Source organism: Trichoplusia ni, unplaced genomic scaffold (genome assembly GCF_003590095.1).
Source record: "Trichoplusia ni isolate ovarian cell line Hi5 unplaced genomic scaffold, tn1 tig00003069, whole genome shotgun sequence".
Classification (NCBI taxonomy): domain Eukaryota; kingdom Metazoa; phylum Arthropoda; class Insecta; order Lepidoptera; family Noctuidae; genus Trichoplusia; species Trichoplusia ni.
In genome coordinates, this window is record NW_020800322.1 from 124,205 (window position 1) to 137,874 (window position 13,670).

Genomic DNA, 13,670 nt, shown 5'->3' on the forward strand with positions numbered 1-13,670 from the left:
GTAAATTGTCGAAACATTGCAAACTTACGGTGTTGCGCAATTGTACTATACGAAAAATGCTATTTATGAAAAGCCCTGAGAAGATCTTATAATTTTTAATTATGAAAAATATTGATACAATCATGGTTTTATTTCTTTTCCATTTCTAAAAGGTTCACTACTTTCTAAATCACAACCTCTCATTACTTATTTAACATTGGTCATTCTTTTTTGTTATGGAATTAAATTTAAAAAAATATGAATTGATTACAATTAAAGACTTTAAGTTCATAATTTGCACTGGTACTGATCTACCCATATGATTGAAACATAAATGCACACAGTTTTAAGTATCAGAAGAAAGTAAAGTACATTTCGCTTCAAACTTCCGTTGGGTCCTCATATTTGAAATGCTGGCAAAAAAATATAAGCATTATTCATTAAATTAAAGTATACTAAAGATCCAGTATAACTAATGAATTAGTTTGATGGAACATCTTGAAATCCCGCCAAAAGATTAAAGTACCTACGTAGCATCCAAAAATAACTCAGCGAAGCTTTAGTTTCACACTATCGTACTAGCATGTGCTAACACTGTTTAATTATAACAAATCGTAAAGATTTTCTCCTTATAACCATGAGTGCTGATGCGGCATCTTTGCCTTGTCCTGTTTGTTCGCATAATAGTGTTTTCGACTCAGTGCAAACGTTAAGAGACAGACTAATACATGTGTCAACAAATAAAATATTGTGCCCAGTGTGTCAAGAAGAGGTATTTGGGCTAGATAAACTAACGATACATTTATTCAGCCATGTGAAATTATTGACCAAAGGTGTAGAAGAGAAAGATCGAGTACCACCTTCGAAAGATAAAGCCAATTTACCAAATCAAAGCACAGCGCAGCTCAAGAAACCTAAAACGTCAGTGGTTAAAAATAAAACTCCGTCATCTGCAACAAATACTCCTGTTAAATTTGTGAAAATTTATCCTAAATTACCAGTTGTGTCAGTGAATACCATACCTGTTATTGACATGTCGAGAAATAAGGAGTCTGTTCAAGGTATTGAACGCGTTTTCGTTAAGTCTGAAGCGGCATTGGTACAAACAAACACTACTTGTAATATTTGCAGCTTACAGTTTATTGATGCCAATATATTAAAAATGCACAGGTGCCTCATACACAACATAGATGAAAATGCCAATCAAAACTTCACCCGATACCATTGCCATTTATGTCCCAAAAATTTCAAAATGAGGGGATCCTTAATGGTACATTTAAGGGTAGCACACATAGGATTTTTATCTGGAAATTGCAATGACACCAATGCAACTAAGACCGCTGGAGGAACAAACACTGAACAGCAGGACGAAAAGTTATCGCACTTGGAAAGAAATGATAACAAACAATGGCAATGTGAAGTATGCCGCAAATGTTTTACAACTAAATATTTCCTCAAGAAACATAAGCGTCTTCATACAGGTTAAAATAATATTGGTGTTAGTTGTTGAGGTAATTCGTACTAACAGAATAATATTAACTTAAATTTAAAATTAAAAAACCAACATTCCAAACGACTTTTGCTTTGAGACGAAAATTATGCGAACTTAAAACTATTTACATTCGCTAACTGGAACTTCGTAAATCATGCAGTTTTTATGCTTTCTAGCTTACTGTACAGTGTAATCGTCATTTCTGTACTCTAAATACATATGTATAAATAATTATGTATTTTTTACAGGTGAAACTCCGTATGCTTGTACTCAATGCAATAAAACGTTTACATTTCAACAATCTTATCACAAGCATCTCCTGTACCACAATGATGAGAAGCCGCATACATGTACTTACTGCGGACGCGCATTTAAAGAGCTATCAACACTTCACAATCATCAACGTATTCACACTGGAGAAAAGCCATTCTCGTGCGAAACATGTGGTAGGTAAACTCAGTTTAAAATCGAATATAAAAATATTTTCTTTACTGGTGAATGTGTAAATACTATGGTTAATCTTTGTCCTATTTGAAAGTTGATTTTGAATTGATAGTATCGATATTAAATGATAAGTATTATTTAATTTAAATTACAGGAAAATGTTTTCGCCAGCGGGTCTCATATTTAGTTCATCGACGCATACACACTGGAGTGATGCCTTACAAGTGTACAGCTTGCCAGAAAAGTTTTAGATACAAAGTTAGTATCATACTGTAATGTACATAATTATATGACATATTCAGTATATTATAATAAAATACATTAATGCAATAATAATTGATGTCTTTCCACTTTAGGTATCACAAAGAACACATAAGTGTCAAGCACAACCTCCTGGGACAGTAGTTCGACAAAAAGGGGAGCTTGTTGAAAAGCTTAAAAAGAAACATGAGGAGCCTAACACTAAACTGTCAGAGCCACCAGAGCCACCGACGAATCTAACTGAAAATTTTAACTACAATGACGTGTCTGAAGCTAACGCTGAATTAGTACGCTCGGGAGCCAAGCTATCGTTGGAAGATATGGAATCCGAACACTTTTCTTTAATTTCTGAAGCTTTAATTGATAGTAGAGATAACACGACTAAAACTGCAACTCTGAGTATTCAAAGTCCTATAAATGGAGGTGAAGAAATTTTCAACCAAAATATAGACGAATTGATAGACTCCATTCCAATACAAGACAAAAGTATTCCGTCGCCTTCTGAAATATTAAAAAATCTATGTTTGTCGAAAGATGAAGATTATATGGGACTTCTTCAACCAAGAGACGAAGTTAAAAACTATGACGTTTGCAAAGATTTGAATACATTTCTCTGAAACTTTCTAGAATAAACACCTTAATCTGAAGCCATCCTAAATGTTTATAATATATTTATCCTTTTATTTACAAATGGTCCTAACAACTTAATTTATTATTTTTATAAAGATATACCTTAAGATAAGTTGAGTTAAATTTGTAGATTAACTTAAACTGATCTGAACTAACAAGAACAAAATGGGCAACATTTAAAAACTGGGCAACATTTTAAAAACCCCAAAATTTCTAATGATTTCAGTTACTTGAAAACTAAGTTTATGTAAAATATTAATATTTCCCGAAATGAATATTAGAGATAAAAATTTTCTTCTTTTAGAAATCAGAGCTCGAATTTACCGTAAAGTTCCGGTTTTATTCGGTTTTGGACTTAAAAACGCATCTATGCACTATGCTCTTGCTTGCTTTGCCGTATGTGGCAGAAAAAAATATAAATGAGTAACCAGCTGTTTTTGTTCTCCAAGCGCTTGAAAATCGGTGAAAATCAGTATGAATCAAAATTAAATAGTGTCATTTCATCTTAAGTCAGTGACATTTAGTGAACTGAATGTGAAATTATTAACATTCTTGAAAATTTATGTAGAGTCAAAAATTTAATCGATTTGAAGTTTTGTCAAACATCACTCTCGATAAATGGACTGCGTTAGTGATTTATTCTGCGTCTTACTTGAGGAACATACAATGTGTTGATTATAGGCCAACAGGCAAAGTTTTTGTGTATCTTCTCCTGCTGCTACAGGACCACATAGAAAAGTAAGTGGTTTTATTATTAAACTGATAATATTATTGATTTTAGTAAAATAAAAAAAAAATGTTTTGCAATGGACAGCATTATTATGAGGTCATGACGAATTCCCTGGCTTTATTCGATATCCTCGGTCGTCGCTAGGGGCTCATTGAAACTAAATTGTTTATGCATAAAGTCACTGTATATATTTATCTTCTTGCAACATGGTGGTGATTGGGTTCAACAAAATGGAAACAAAATTGAACTTTAGATAATTAATTATAATTTGGTATTCCTTTGTGAATCTAGTGAAGTAATTATAAAAATAATCTGTGTAAATGTAATTGCTTCAAAGACAAAGAGAAAAAAATTGTATATTTTGGTTTCCCAAAATCCTTTGTTGTCATTTTTTGAAGCTACACCAGACAACTTGAGTACTGCTTTGAAAGATATGGCTCAAAATTCAGAAAGATATTTGATTATATTTGCTAGGGTCTAAAACCTCTTTGTTAGAGATGCACTTTTTTTTTTATATAACAAAATCTATCAATAACTCAGTGTAATTATACCATTACATCACTTGAGTGCGTACCATTTTAAAGTAATTAGCACATTAAACCACTGACAACATCATTGTGATTTTTTAATATTTTCCCTTTTGTGGTTTTGGGAAATATTATGTGAAAGAAATAATTAAATAATAATGAACTAAGTAAGTAGTCTTGTCATTCCTAATGCATGGGTTAAAAGACTGGTCTATGCAGTAGAGGTGCACACTGGAAACAAAGCTTTTTTTTGTTATTTTCAACTACCTTAACTGGACAAGTGTTAAAAAAGATGATTCTATACTTTAAAGAAAAGGTAAATATAATAAATGGTCTTTTTTATGTACATCTAATACTTCTAGAGGAGAAAATTAGTGTCCTCACTAGTTTAAAACCCTTTTCAAAATCATACTAGCAATAAATTCAATCTGTGCTCTATCAAAACCATAGTTGCTACTGTGTGCTACATAATAAGTGATAATATAAGGAGGCCATATCATATCCTTTTTATAATGTTTAATCATTTAGCTTTAGCTATGTGGTCAACACTGCTTGCACACAATGCCATTGGGGCCATTATCTATTCACAAAAACAGCATTTAGTTACCTTAAGGTGTAATACAACTCTTAATTAAAGTGTAAATACATAATGTGTAAATTTTTGTTGATTTCTATTGATCGACAGCCGGACGCTGAAGAATAAGAATGAATATCTCATCATTATGAGAAGAGTACCCTAAAATATTGATTTCATTTAGTATTCATTATAACACTAACATCAATACATCTTCTGTAAATAATTTCAATTGTGTATCTATCACGGTTCCATGTTTTACCCTTGTGGTGAGTATCCTTAAAAATAGATCATGCATCAGCAATGAATGAATAGATCATGGAAAAAAAATTAAAGCATGTACAATGAATAGTCTGGCAATGCAGTCAAAATTTGAGTGCATCCACTGACTGCTTTGTAAAATGCTGCATAACTTTATTGTCCTTATTTTTATAAGTGGAATAACTATTCTAAGGGGATAGTTTATTACTCAGTAAAGGAAATGGACTAAGAACCCTGATCAGTTTTGGCAAGAAGCCAGACCTCTGCCACCAGACATTTTATTTAAAAAGGCTAAAACTAATCAGATGTAATCATATCCCTATAATGGTGTTCCTAATGACTCTCCAAGATACCTTCTTATCTAAGTTGTGGTAAAGCTTCTCTCTTTATTCCTATTTCAACTGTGCAATCAATAACTTGACTGGCAGTGGAAAACAAAGTAGGTATCTAATCAACCTACTAATATAATAACGAATGCTTTTAAAGCGAGTCCTTCAGTTTGTCCGAAACTAGGCCAAGCTTCGCATTGATCTCACACACGTTACAGTAATCAGTAAATGCAACATGCTCGATAGATTTAAATATTTTCATGATCTCGCAAGTTTACCAGCAAGTGGATCAAGACGTAGACACGTCGAAGAGTAAAAGACGGGTGTAATTCTCCGAGATTCTGATAAGGGATTTTCTTGGTATTTACGATAACTCGCGAAACCAGTCATACCGTTTGATGACCATCAGTCACCTGTTGCCTAGTCTATTCAATTTCTTTTCTTCAGTCTGATGTACTGGTATCTTAGTATACCAGTACATCAGACTGGTATTTTCCCATCTTATTCTACAGCTGAGAGATCGATAGAAATTACCAAAAAGTATTTTTCAATGTGTGTTTACGCTTTAATTGAAGTTGTTAAATACCTTTAGGTAACTAAAAAGAATTCAACTTTTTTCCTCAAAAAAGTTATTGAAACTTCTATTTACATTTCATGTAGTCTTATCGAAAAATAAAAACGAAATGTGACGATGACTAATAAAACTACAGCGTCATCATTAGGTTAGTAAATAAATTCAAATCATTGTACCTAGTGTCAAAATGTATGATGTGAATCGATAAAGTGATTCATCATGTATTTACATATCACCAAGAGATTTCTTCAAATGAATTACGTAGCCATTTCTAACAGTGGGTGCGTAACCCAATCTTTTGATTTAATATAATTTCAAGGTCGAGAAGTAAAATCAACAAGTCGTCTGACAATATTTACAAATACGTAACATAGTATTACAACAATTAGGAAATCTAATGACTGTTGCTATTAAACATGGGGACTGCAACGTTGTTGCGTCGTTCTTAAAACCAATGTTCGTTGAATATTAACAAGCTCAAGTGTCATCAATTCTCTGATTGACAAGACCTATTTCGCCAGTGTGCGCCCACTTCCCATTCGAGTTACGCTGCCGACGTATCTCGACACATTATACGAAGCGATAACTTATCGTCAGCGGTGCAGCCATTTTGTTTACCTATGCTGAGTGTGGACCGAATTTACAGAGGTATATAAATAGCCTGCACCACGTTGTTGCTGTCTGCCCCAACGTATTCCACGATAATATCTTGAGTCGACTTTAATATTATGTATTGAATACTTAGTTTTCTGGCATCTATCATCCGGTTCCAGGGTAAAGCAAAAGATTAGTCTCATTTCAGATATGGACAATCCTCTGAATTACCTAGGATAATCAGACCGCATCGCATAGGCTATTACCTTATTTGGGGGAATTTTGTCTGATCAGTCTTATTTTACGTAGTTCTAATATACAGTACAGTCAAATTAATTGTAATATTGGCCTGTAGGATGCGTCACTCAGACATCGCCGTGTCCCCTAGGTAGGTACGTTCGGTTCGAACTGTCTGAAGCTGAGCGGGGGTCTGCGTTGAATTGGCAGGGGTACTCGGTGGCAGGGCAGGCAGGCCGCGTCCGTATCGATCCGGCGGCGGCGGCCCGCTCGCGACTCTCCCGACACCTCCTCATTGGCCACAATGCAACAGTGCCAGTTACATAAATTAAACTATTCTCTAGTTTACAACATGTTCTTGTAACCCACTGACATTGATCATTTATTTTATCTTATACTCGCATGTCATTATTTATTTTGACAATTTCTTATTGTAGATAAGATGTCGATATTAATAATCTAGCCAAATCAATAATTACTTATTTCATAAATAAACATATTCGTTACCCCACTTCTTTGTTTTGTTCGGCCGTGTAATCTCACTTGGTTTACTGTGTCGACTTACTTTTTCCTTTGTTACAAAACAGAATATGCGTTGCAATGGTGTGTATAATTAATGTCCCCTAGTCTACTTTTCTCGAACAAAGGTTTTGATTACTCAGGTATTATGTCTTTTGTATTACTGTTTTGTGGGAAAAATTACCCAAGCTTAAATCAATCATTAACTGGGATGGGAATGGGAGTAATCAATTTTTGACTATCATTGCTTTATTAGTGCTTCTCGAATATGAAGTAAGAACATTAAAGAGCATTTAACAATCGATAATGTGTAAATGAGGACAAGGTTGTAACTCATAACACTCGTTCGGAGCTAACGGTTAATGCATAATGGGCAGTTGATGATCAACGAACGAAACCTCTTCATTGGCCTAAACAAACACCACTAGTATAAGCCTTCTGTAAATACATTTTCCTCTCAACGTGAAGAAACAAGACAAAGATGTCTTCGGCTTGAAATTGTGACAAAATATTTAATTTATATATTTACCCCAAGATAAGGAATACACAAGCCATCATAGTAATATTAGTAATGCAATGAGCTCATATGTAATAACGGGCTTCGATGGAAAAGAAAATTGAAATGACACGTCCATTACAAATTGTCGAGGCTTTATAAATGTCAAATTATTATGAGTTCGCGTCGGTCGAGGGTTAATCAATCAATCGATGAAGTAGACTAAAATTTAGGTCGTATTTTATCACTCTTGATGTATCATGTTTGTAATAACATAGGGCTAGAAGTTTGTATCGTAAATGATGTCACAAAACGGAGCGATTCTGTAGATATGCCGTGACATACTTACCGTCATTACCATGGTGGGCGGTTTTATTATCATCAATGTTCTCAGCTCGTTCACATTCGTTGGTTACAACCTAATTTATTTTTAATAATTTTATTTGTACTGTACTCTAGAGCATATACGGTTCCGATTTGTTTTCGAGTCTATTTCACAAATCTTTGTCAATTATATTGCTTAAATCTGTATTCCTGTTAAGACAATTCGAGTATTTCAAACTTTCAAAAATGCTATTCGTAGTTAAGGGGTAACAGTAAAAAAAGCTTACTTATAGTAATATTGATTCCCCTTCATTTTGTTGTAAGTCGTTTGAGTTAAAAGTATTGTATCGGTTGAACATGAGCAACGTGCAGTATCTATGTTAAGTATATTTATTCACGGTTCATTAGTTTGTTGTGTTTATACAGCACGTGGCAGTTGTACTTACGTAACATCACACCGCTACAGAAATAGGCACCGAACACCTGTCTGCTGGCTACACTAGCTACTGACATGACATCCGACATGCAGGACTATATGTCCGCATTCTCAGCGTAACGAAACACCCTCGGCCCTTACATTTGTTGTGGACGTATAAGACGTATTGGTTAAAGAAATCTGTCATCTGAGAGAAATAAAATGTTGTCCTGAAATCGGCCATGATCTTATGATCAACCAATAGGTTTCCAGAATCACTGTAAAAAATTGTGATTTCAATTTAAGTATTGACCGTATTGTTGATACAAGAATAAGAATACATGTCATGTCTTAAAATATAAAGCATGCAACTGTTTACGATATATTGTAGAATAAACTGCATCTTGAATTTTAAAAAGGTTATAAGGAAGCCAATATCTTTTCAATGCCATTCACCTTACTTTTACTTCGAAAAGAAACTGGAAATTAATAGTGGCTGCCGTAGGCTGAAAATATTGCGTCGTATAACTCGCAAGTACCTAAGGTATTAAGTCCGCAGAATGAGATACAATATTGGCCTAGTTGCGCATGTTGCGTAAACGGCCGTAGACTTGAACTCATTCTTTTCGCTGACATACTTGTTGATACGTCCTCATTTTTTTTTTGGAAACTGATTGTAAGAAACATCTGCCTATATAGAAAATACATTTTGAATTAGTTAGGAGACATTGTATAGCTCCGCCGCTGATAACAATGGATTCCATCACCATGTTTTGAACTGAAAAAGAAAACTGGTTTAGTAAGTGCAGACACTTTTCCCTACTGGAGAAATCGTATTCGATGTTAATCCGCGCAGAGGTTGATCGTGATCGTGGTGAACGCGGAAAATTATGCAAGAGGCACGGATTGTCGTCACGAAACCTTTTGGCTACACGTCGACCAGCACGGTTGCAACACCATAGCTTTCTCCGTTCGTATCGGGCCGAAAGCGATATTTATAGCTTTTGAAATATATTCTACCTACCTACTGACTCGTATAACAGAGTTCGGGTTGTAAGATTCTTAACAGAGAAATTAGGACAAGCGTTTTTATTGGGAAACCAATAGTAACTGTTCTGCAGTTTTTGTTGTTGGAAATTATATGGGAGGGAACGATGTATACTTTTGTTGTCTCCGAGAGTAATCAACGTTTATTTACGACGTAAGGCCAGTAGATAATGCTCCCTCACAAACATACATTGTCAGTTTGTACTGCTCTACATAATTAGTTCTTTGTTTCATTTAAATCCGCATTGCATTATTTCTGCAACGTTAGCATTTTATAACGAGGTAATTAGGTCAAACGTGCAGTGTGTTTTGAAGCCAGGTGACATTCACTTTTTCTTCTTATTGCTATCCACGATAAAAAATATTCTGAAAGTTTTAATTCCATATGTCTGCAGGCGATTGATTTGCTTGTAACAGAAATTTATTATGCACAAATCGTTTTTAATTGAGCGCAGTTTATTTCAGTCGCGTGTGGCGATCGGCGCTAGTCGAGTTTGTCCATGGCGACCGATAACTTGCCTCTCGCCTTGTTCCTTAACTAATATGTTCACGCTTCACGTGCTGTTCATCGCTTATAACATGGTTTGTTCGCGGTAAGAGTGATATATGCACACTCGGATGGTAACAGAGCTAGCGATACACATACACAAACTTGTTGGAACCGCTTGGCGACAAGGCGAACAACGCCGTGCACTTTTATTTTTCGTCCACTCACTAGTGAGTCGGTGACTGCTGCTTGTACCTACAGAAATAGTCGCAAGTTTTTGTCTATTTGGACGCTGCATTGCACTTCTAAGTTCTATTATGCAATTACATGATTCTGCATTTTTAAATACCGTTATAAGAGTAACCTTATAATTTCTAAATAACAAAACACGGTTTCAACGTCATGCACTGTATAACGCTTTCCCGTATTCGTATACACAAAGAGAACTCGTCCCGCGTCCCGAACCGTCGCTGCTGTCCCCTTCACCAGCGTCTGGCTGCACATTTCATATTCAATAGGTAGCTACATACCTGTCTGTCTGGGTCGTCTATCGATTGTTTATTAACGGGAGTTGATCTGTCTGGCTCGCTATAGGATTTACAGGGGGCTTCGTTGAAGGGTCGACGTAAGGGTCGTTGAACCGTTAGGGCTCCGGAGAAGTCGCGTATGTATGGTCGCGGGGGCGCGGGCGCCACACTGGGCCGGTCGTTGACTCCCGCAGGGTGCACCCTAATACAATAGTGCACATCGATTTCGCTGCACTTTGCTACTATTATGTTTATAAAATTTATAAATAGTCCTAACAATTGAGAAAGGAAGTTTGTTTGTACACACAAAGTTTGGCTTGAGATAGCGTGATGTGATGAAGCAGTGGTGAGTCTTAATGTTGTAATACAATGGACGGAAGAGAATAGAGAGGCCTTCGCGAGATGACAATCAGATGTAAATTACTCTCGCTGTACTTTTATGAGTTTTATACAAAACCTTCTGCAGAACAATTCTTGCAACTGCTTGTAGTTCCGCAAAATCCTTTTTTTATTATCAGGTAGTTTAAATAAGCCCTTGTGTGAACCATACTTCACCTGCCTTATTTTTTCAATAAACCGTCCGGATGTTCTACCTGGCATTTTTTTTAAAACAGCTGATTATTGTTTATATTCGATATTCTTTCGCCCATAGAACATTTGACTGGCAATCTTCAAATCAAATCTTATGATATTTAAGTTATATTGCCAGATTCCTATCGCAACAAGTGTAGAAATTTGTTATGGCCGGAGGTATAAAAATTGTTTTCAAGGCTTAATATTCTGCGTGCATTTAAATAATACTCTATACACGCATCTTATTTTCTAGTTAACAAAAAACATTACTAAAATTGTATGTAATAATAATGCGCATTATTTAGGAGTCAGAGACAGAAACTTAAATAACATGGATACTTAAACAACTTAGAATATCAACCAAATACGTCCTTATGATATTTAGGCAGTGGCCAGATTCACACTTCACAGCGCTGTTGTCGAGGTGAGCTGGTTTCGCACGTGGCCACTGCAGCACCGCGGTTGTCGACCCGCGGCCTTGTGGCGCAGCCCCTCGCCGAACACCCGAAAACACACAAAAATATACTTTACGACACGATATTCAAAGCATATATTCCTATGGATATGTGTCAAAGCAATCAAACCTAACAGATTCGGAATAAAAATCCGCAAAATCGAATCAAAGCTATGTTGGCTTCTACCAAGCATCGGCATGGATTTAAACATTAAATCGCTGCATCTTAATTCTTAACTGCTTTGTTATAAAATTAACCGTACGTAAGTATACAAACAATAAAAGTGTAATAACTAATGCGTGACATTTACAGTAGCTACGCTCCCAATGCTACGATTTGAGACAATAAGCCGGTAACGTTTTTGTAACTCGAGGTCTCGGGGAGAGGATAAACGTTCAGAGTCAAGGAAGGTCATCTTGGAATAACAAATTAGTGACTGCGTCTCGCGTCGACTACGGCGAATTGTGTTTTTTATTCGGTCAACTCACGCGCAGTTTGATAACACCGCGTCACGTCACCAAAACCGCAGGAGTATAGTAGAGAGAGAACCGCTGAGTTAGGTGCATCTTAAAGTTCGTGTACCTGTGTCGCAAAAAATATCCAAGTTCAAAAGAAGGTAAACGTAAAATAATTGTTATTTGCCTACCTGGCGACTGCACCTGGTTTGTCTTGCTTTTATTTCTCGTCCCGTACCGCGTACGTAGCAAGTTTCTCGAGATACGATTGAATTGTAACTACCTACCTAGACAGGTTTAGTGAACAGGTTGTATTGGTGTTTGGTTGAATTACTTTTACCGTTTTAATTGTTTTATTAAATGGATGATTTACTTTTTAATGAGGAAAATGCGAAGTAGGTAGGCTGTGTTTTATGTAAATTCATTACAAAGGACCGACAAGTCAATAAGCTAATGATTTGAACATCAATACAAAGTCAGTAACGGGCTCGTTTCCCGGCGTGAACCGTTCAACGCATACATTTTACTGTACCGTATGTTTATTGGGCACGCGACGATTGTTTTATAGTTCCCGTCTCGATCATATCTAACTTTGTTGTCTGTTAGTGGATTATAAACAAAACATCTGAGAAATACAGATTGTAAAGTTTCCTATTACATATTTACTGCCGTCAAGTACTTTGGTATCTACCTGTTTAGTATGTGTACCACGTCGTGGTATCGGGTTTCCACATACATAATGATTTTCAAGCTTATTCCATATTAGCGAGGAGCGGTCGCGCCCGCGCGCCCGTCAGACCGGACACCGCGTCGAGCCGCGGTCGTTCACCAGCGCTGGCCCTTTGCCCCGCCTACGGGACCAACACCGAGCTTCGTACGCATCCTTACCTACTCACCTACAAAACAATCGCATCAGCTAAATGGTGAAAGTGACATTAACCTTCGACAGAAACGACCAATAACGTAATGCTAATAGCATCATAAATGTTGTCCAACCAACTATTACATTTGTGTTTTGATTTTAAGGTCAAATGGCGGACAATGACATCCTTGATTGGCTTTATAAATATAACCACTTAGCGAGAACATGTTGCGTCTTGCTACTTTGTTCTGGTGCTGAATTTGCATCGAAACTGGAAACGCAAGTCTTCCATTATATTTGTATTAAATTGATTTACAAATGATAATAAATAAAAAATCGTCACTATTTTATTCAATGTACATTTGGCATATTTAAGTGTAATTCATTTTGTACTAAATCATTCGTTACCTCTGACCTTGCTTACAGTTTGAGATTTCTACGATCATAATAACATAATAGCAATAAAACTGCACGATCGAACGCAATAAATCATACATATGGAAGTAGTAACTATTAGGTAACCGTTGTGATCAATACAAGAAACTTATACAAGCTGATTGTTTGAAAAGTGCCTTTTGTCTCCTTTATCAGTGTTCAATGCTTATGTATCAGTAAGTAAATATATCTACTACTAGGAAACACGTTCACGGTACTGACGGTATAGAAGTTTACGAGAATCGAAGCCGGTTAGTTTTTATGATAAAAGAAAACCGTTTTTGGTCGTTGGCATCCCGACACACATTCTATGAAACAAAATAATTAATTGCCTTCACTAGAAGATATTTTTATTTACTTGTCGTTTTTTAATCTGAATTCGTCGGTTTCTTTAAGTATTGCTTGAGTACATCTTGAGACGCTCTCGTTGCCTTCCTGAGCAA

The 13,670-nt window shown here is 35.9% G+C and overlaps 2 protein-coding genes across 4 annotated transcripts in view; both read left to right on the forward strand.

Moving 5' to 3' along the window:
* The first annotated feature begins 27 nt into the window (after positions 1 to 27).
* On the forward strand, positions 28 to 2,872 carry LOC113507687 (zinc finger protein Xfin). Of its 2 annotated transcripts, none has more exons than XM_026890609.1 (4): positions 28 to 1,460; positions 1,720 to 1,917; positions 2,070 to 2,173; positions 2,272 to 2,872. In XM_026890609.1, exons 1-4 carry the CDS (start codon positions 617 to 619, stop codon positions 2,791 to 2,793), a joined length of 1,668 nt encoding a protein of 555 aa, XP_026746410.1. In that variant the 5' UTR covers positions 28 to 616; the 3' UTR covers positions 2,794 to 2,872. The 2 variants fall into 2 exon arrangements, with proteins under 2 accessions (XP_026746410.1, XP_026746411.1); XM_026890610.1 differs by having other exon boundaries at positions 28 to 1,040.
* Positions 2,873 to 3,104: 232 nt separating this feature from the next.
* The window catches only part of LOC113507692 (E3 ubiquitin-protein ligase TRIP12), a 34,898-nt gene continuing 24,332 nt past the window's right edge, over positions 3,105 to 13,670 (forward strand). For both annotated transcript variants that reach the window (XM_026890627.1, XM_026890629.1), the window contains exon 1: positions 3,105 to 3,544. The gene's annotated coding sequence lies outside the window, so the exon portion shown is untranslated. The remainder of the gene's footprint in view (positions 3,545 to 13,670) is intronic.

What these genes read in the sequence shown, in the direction of transcription:
- LOC113507687 (XM_026890609.1), top strand. Translation starts at nt 617, where the DNA reads ATGAGTGCTGATGCGGCATCTTTGCCTTGTCCTGTTTGTTCGCATAAT. An exon ending in ACATAAGCGTCTTCATACAG is followed by an intron (nt 1,461 to 1,719) that starts GTTAAAATAATA and finishes TATTTTTTACAG; the next exon opens with GTGAAACTCCGTATGCTTGT. An exon ending in AGAAAAGTTTTAGATACAAA is followed by an intron (nt 2,174 to 2,271) that starts GTTAGTATCATA and finishes TTTCCACTTTAG; the next exon opens with GTATCACAAAGAACACATAA.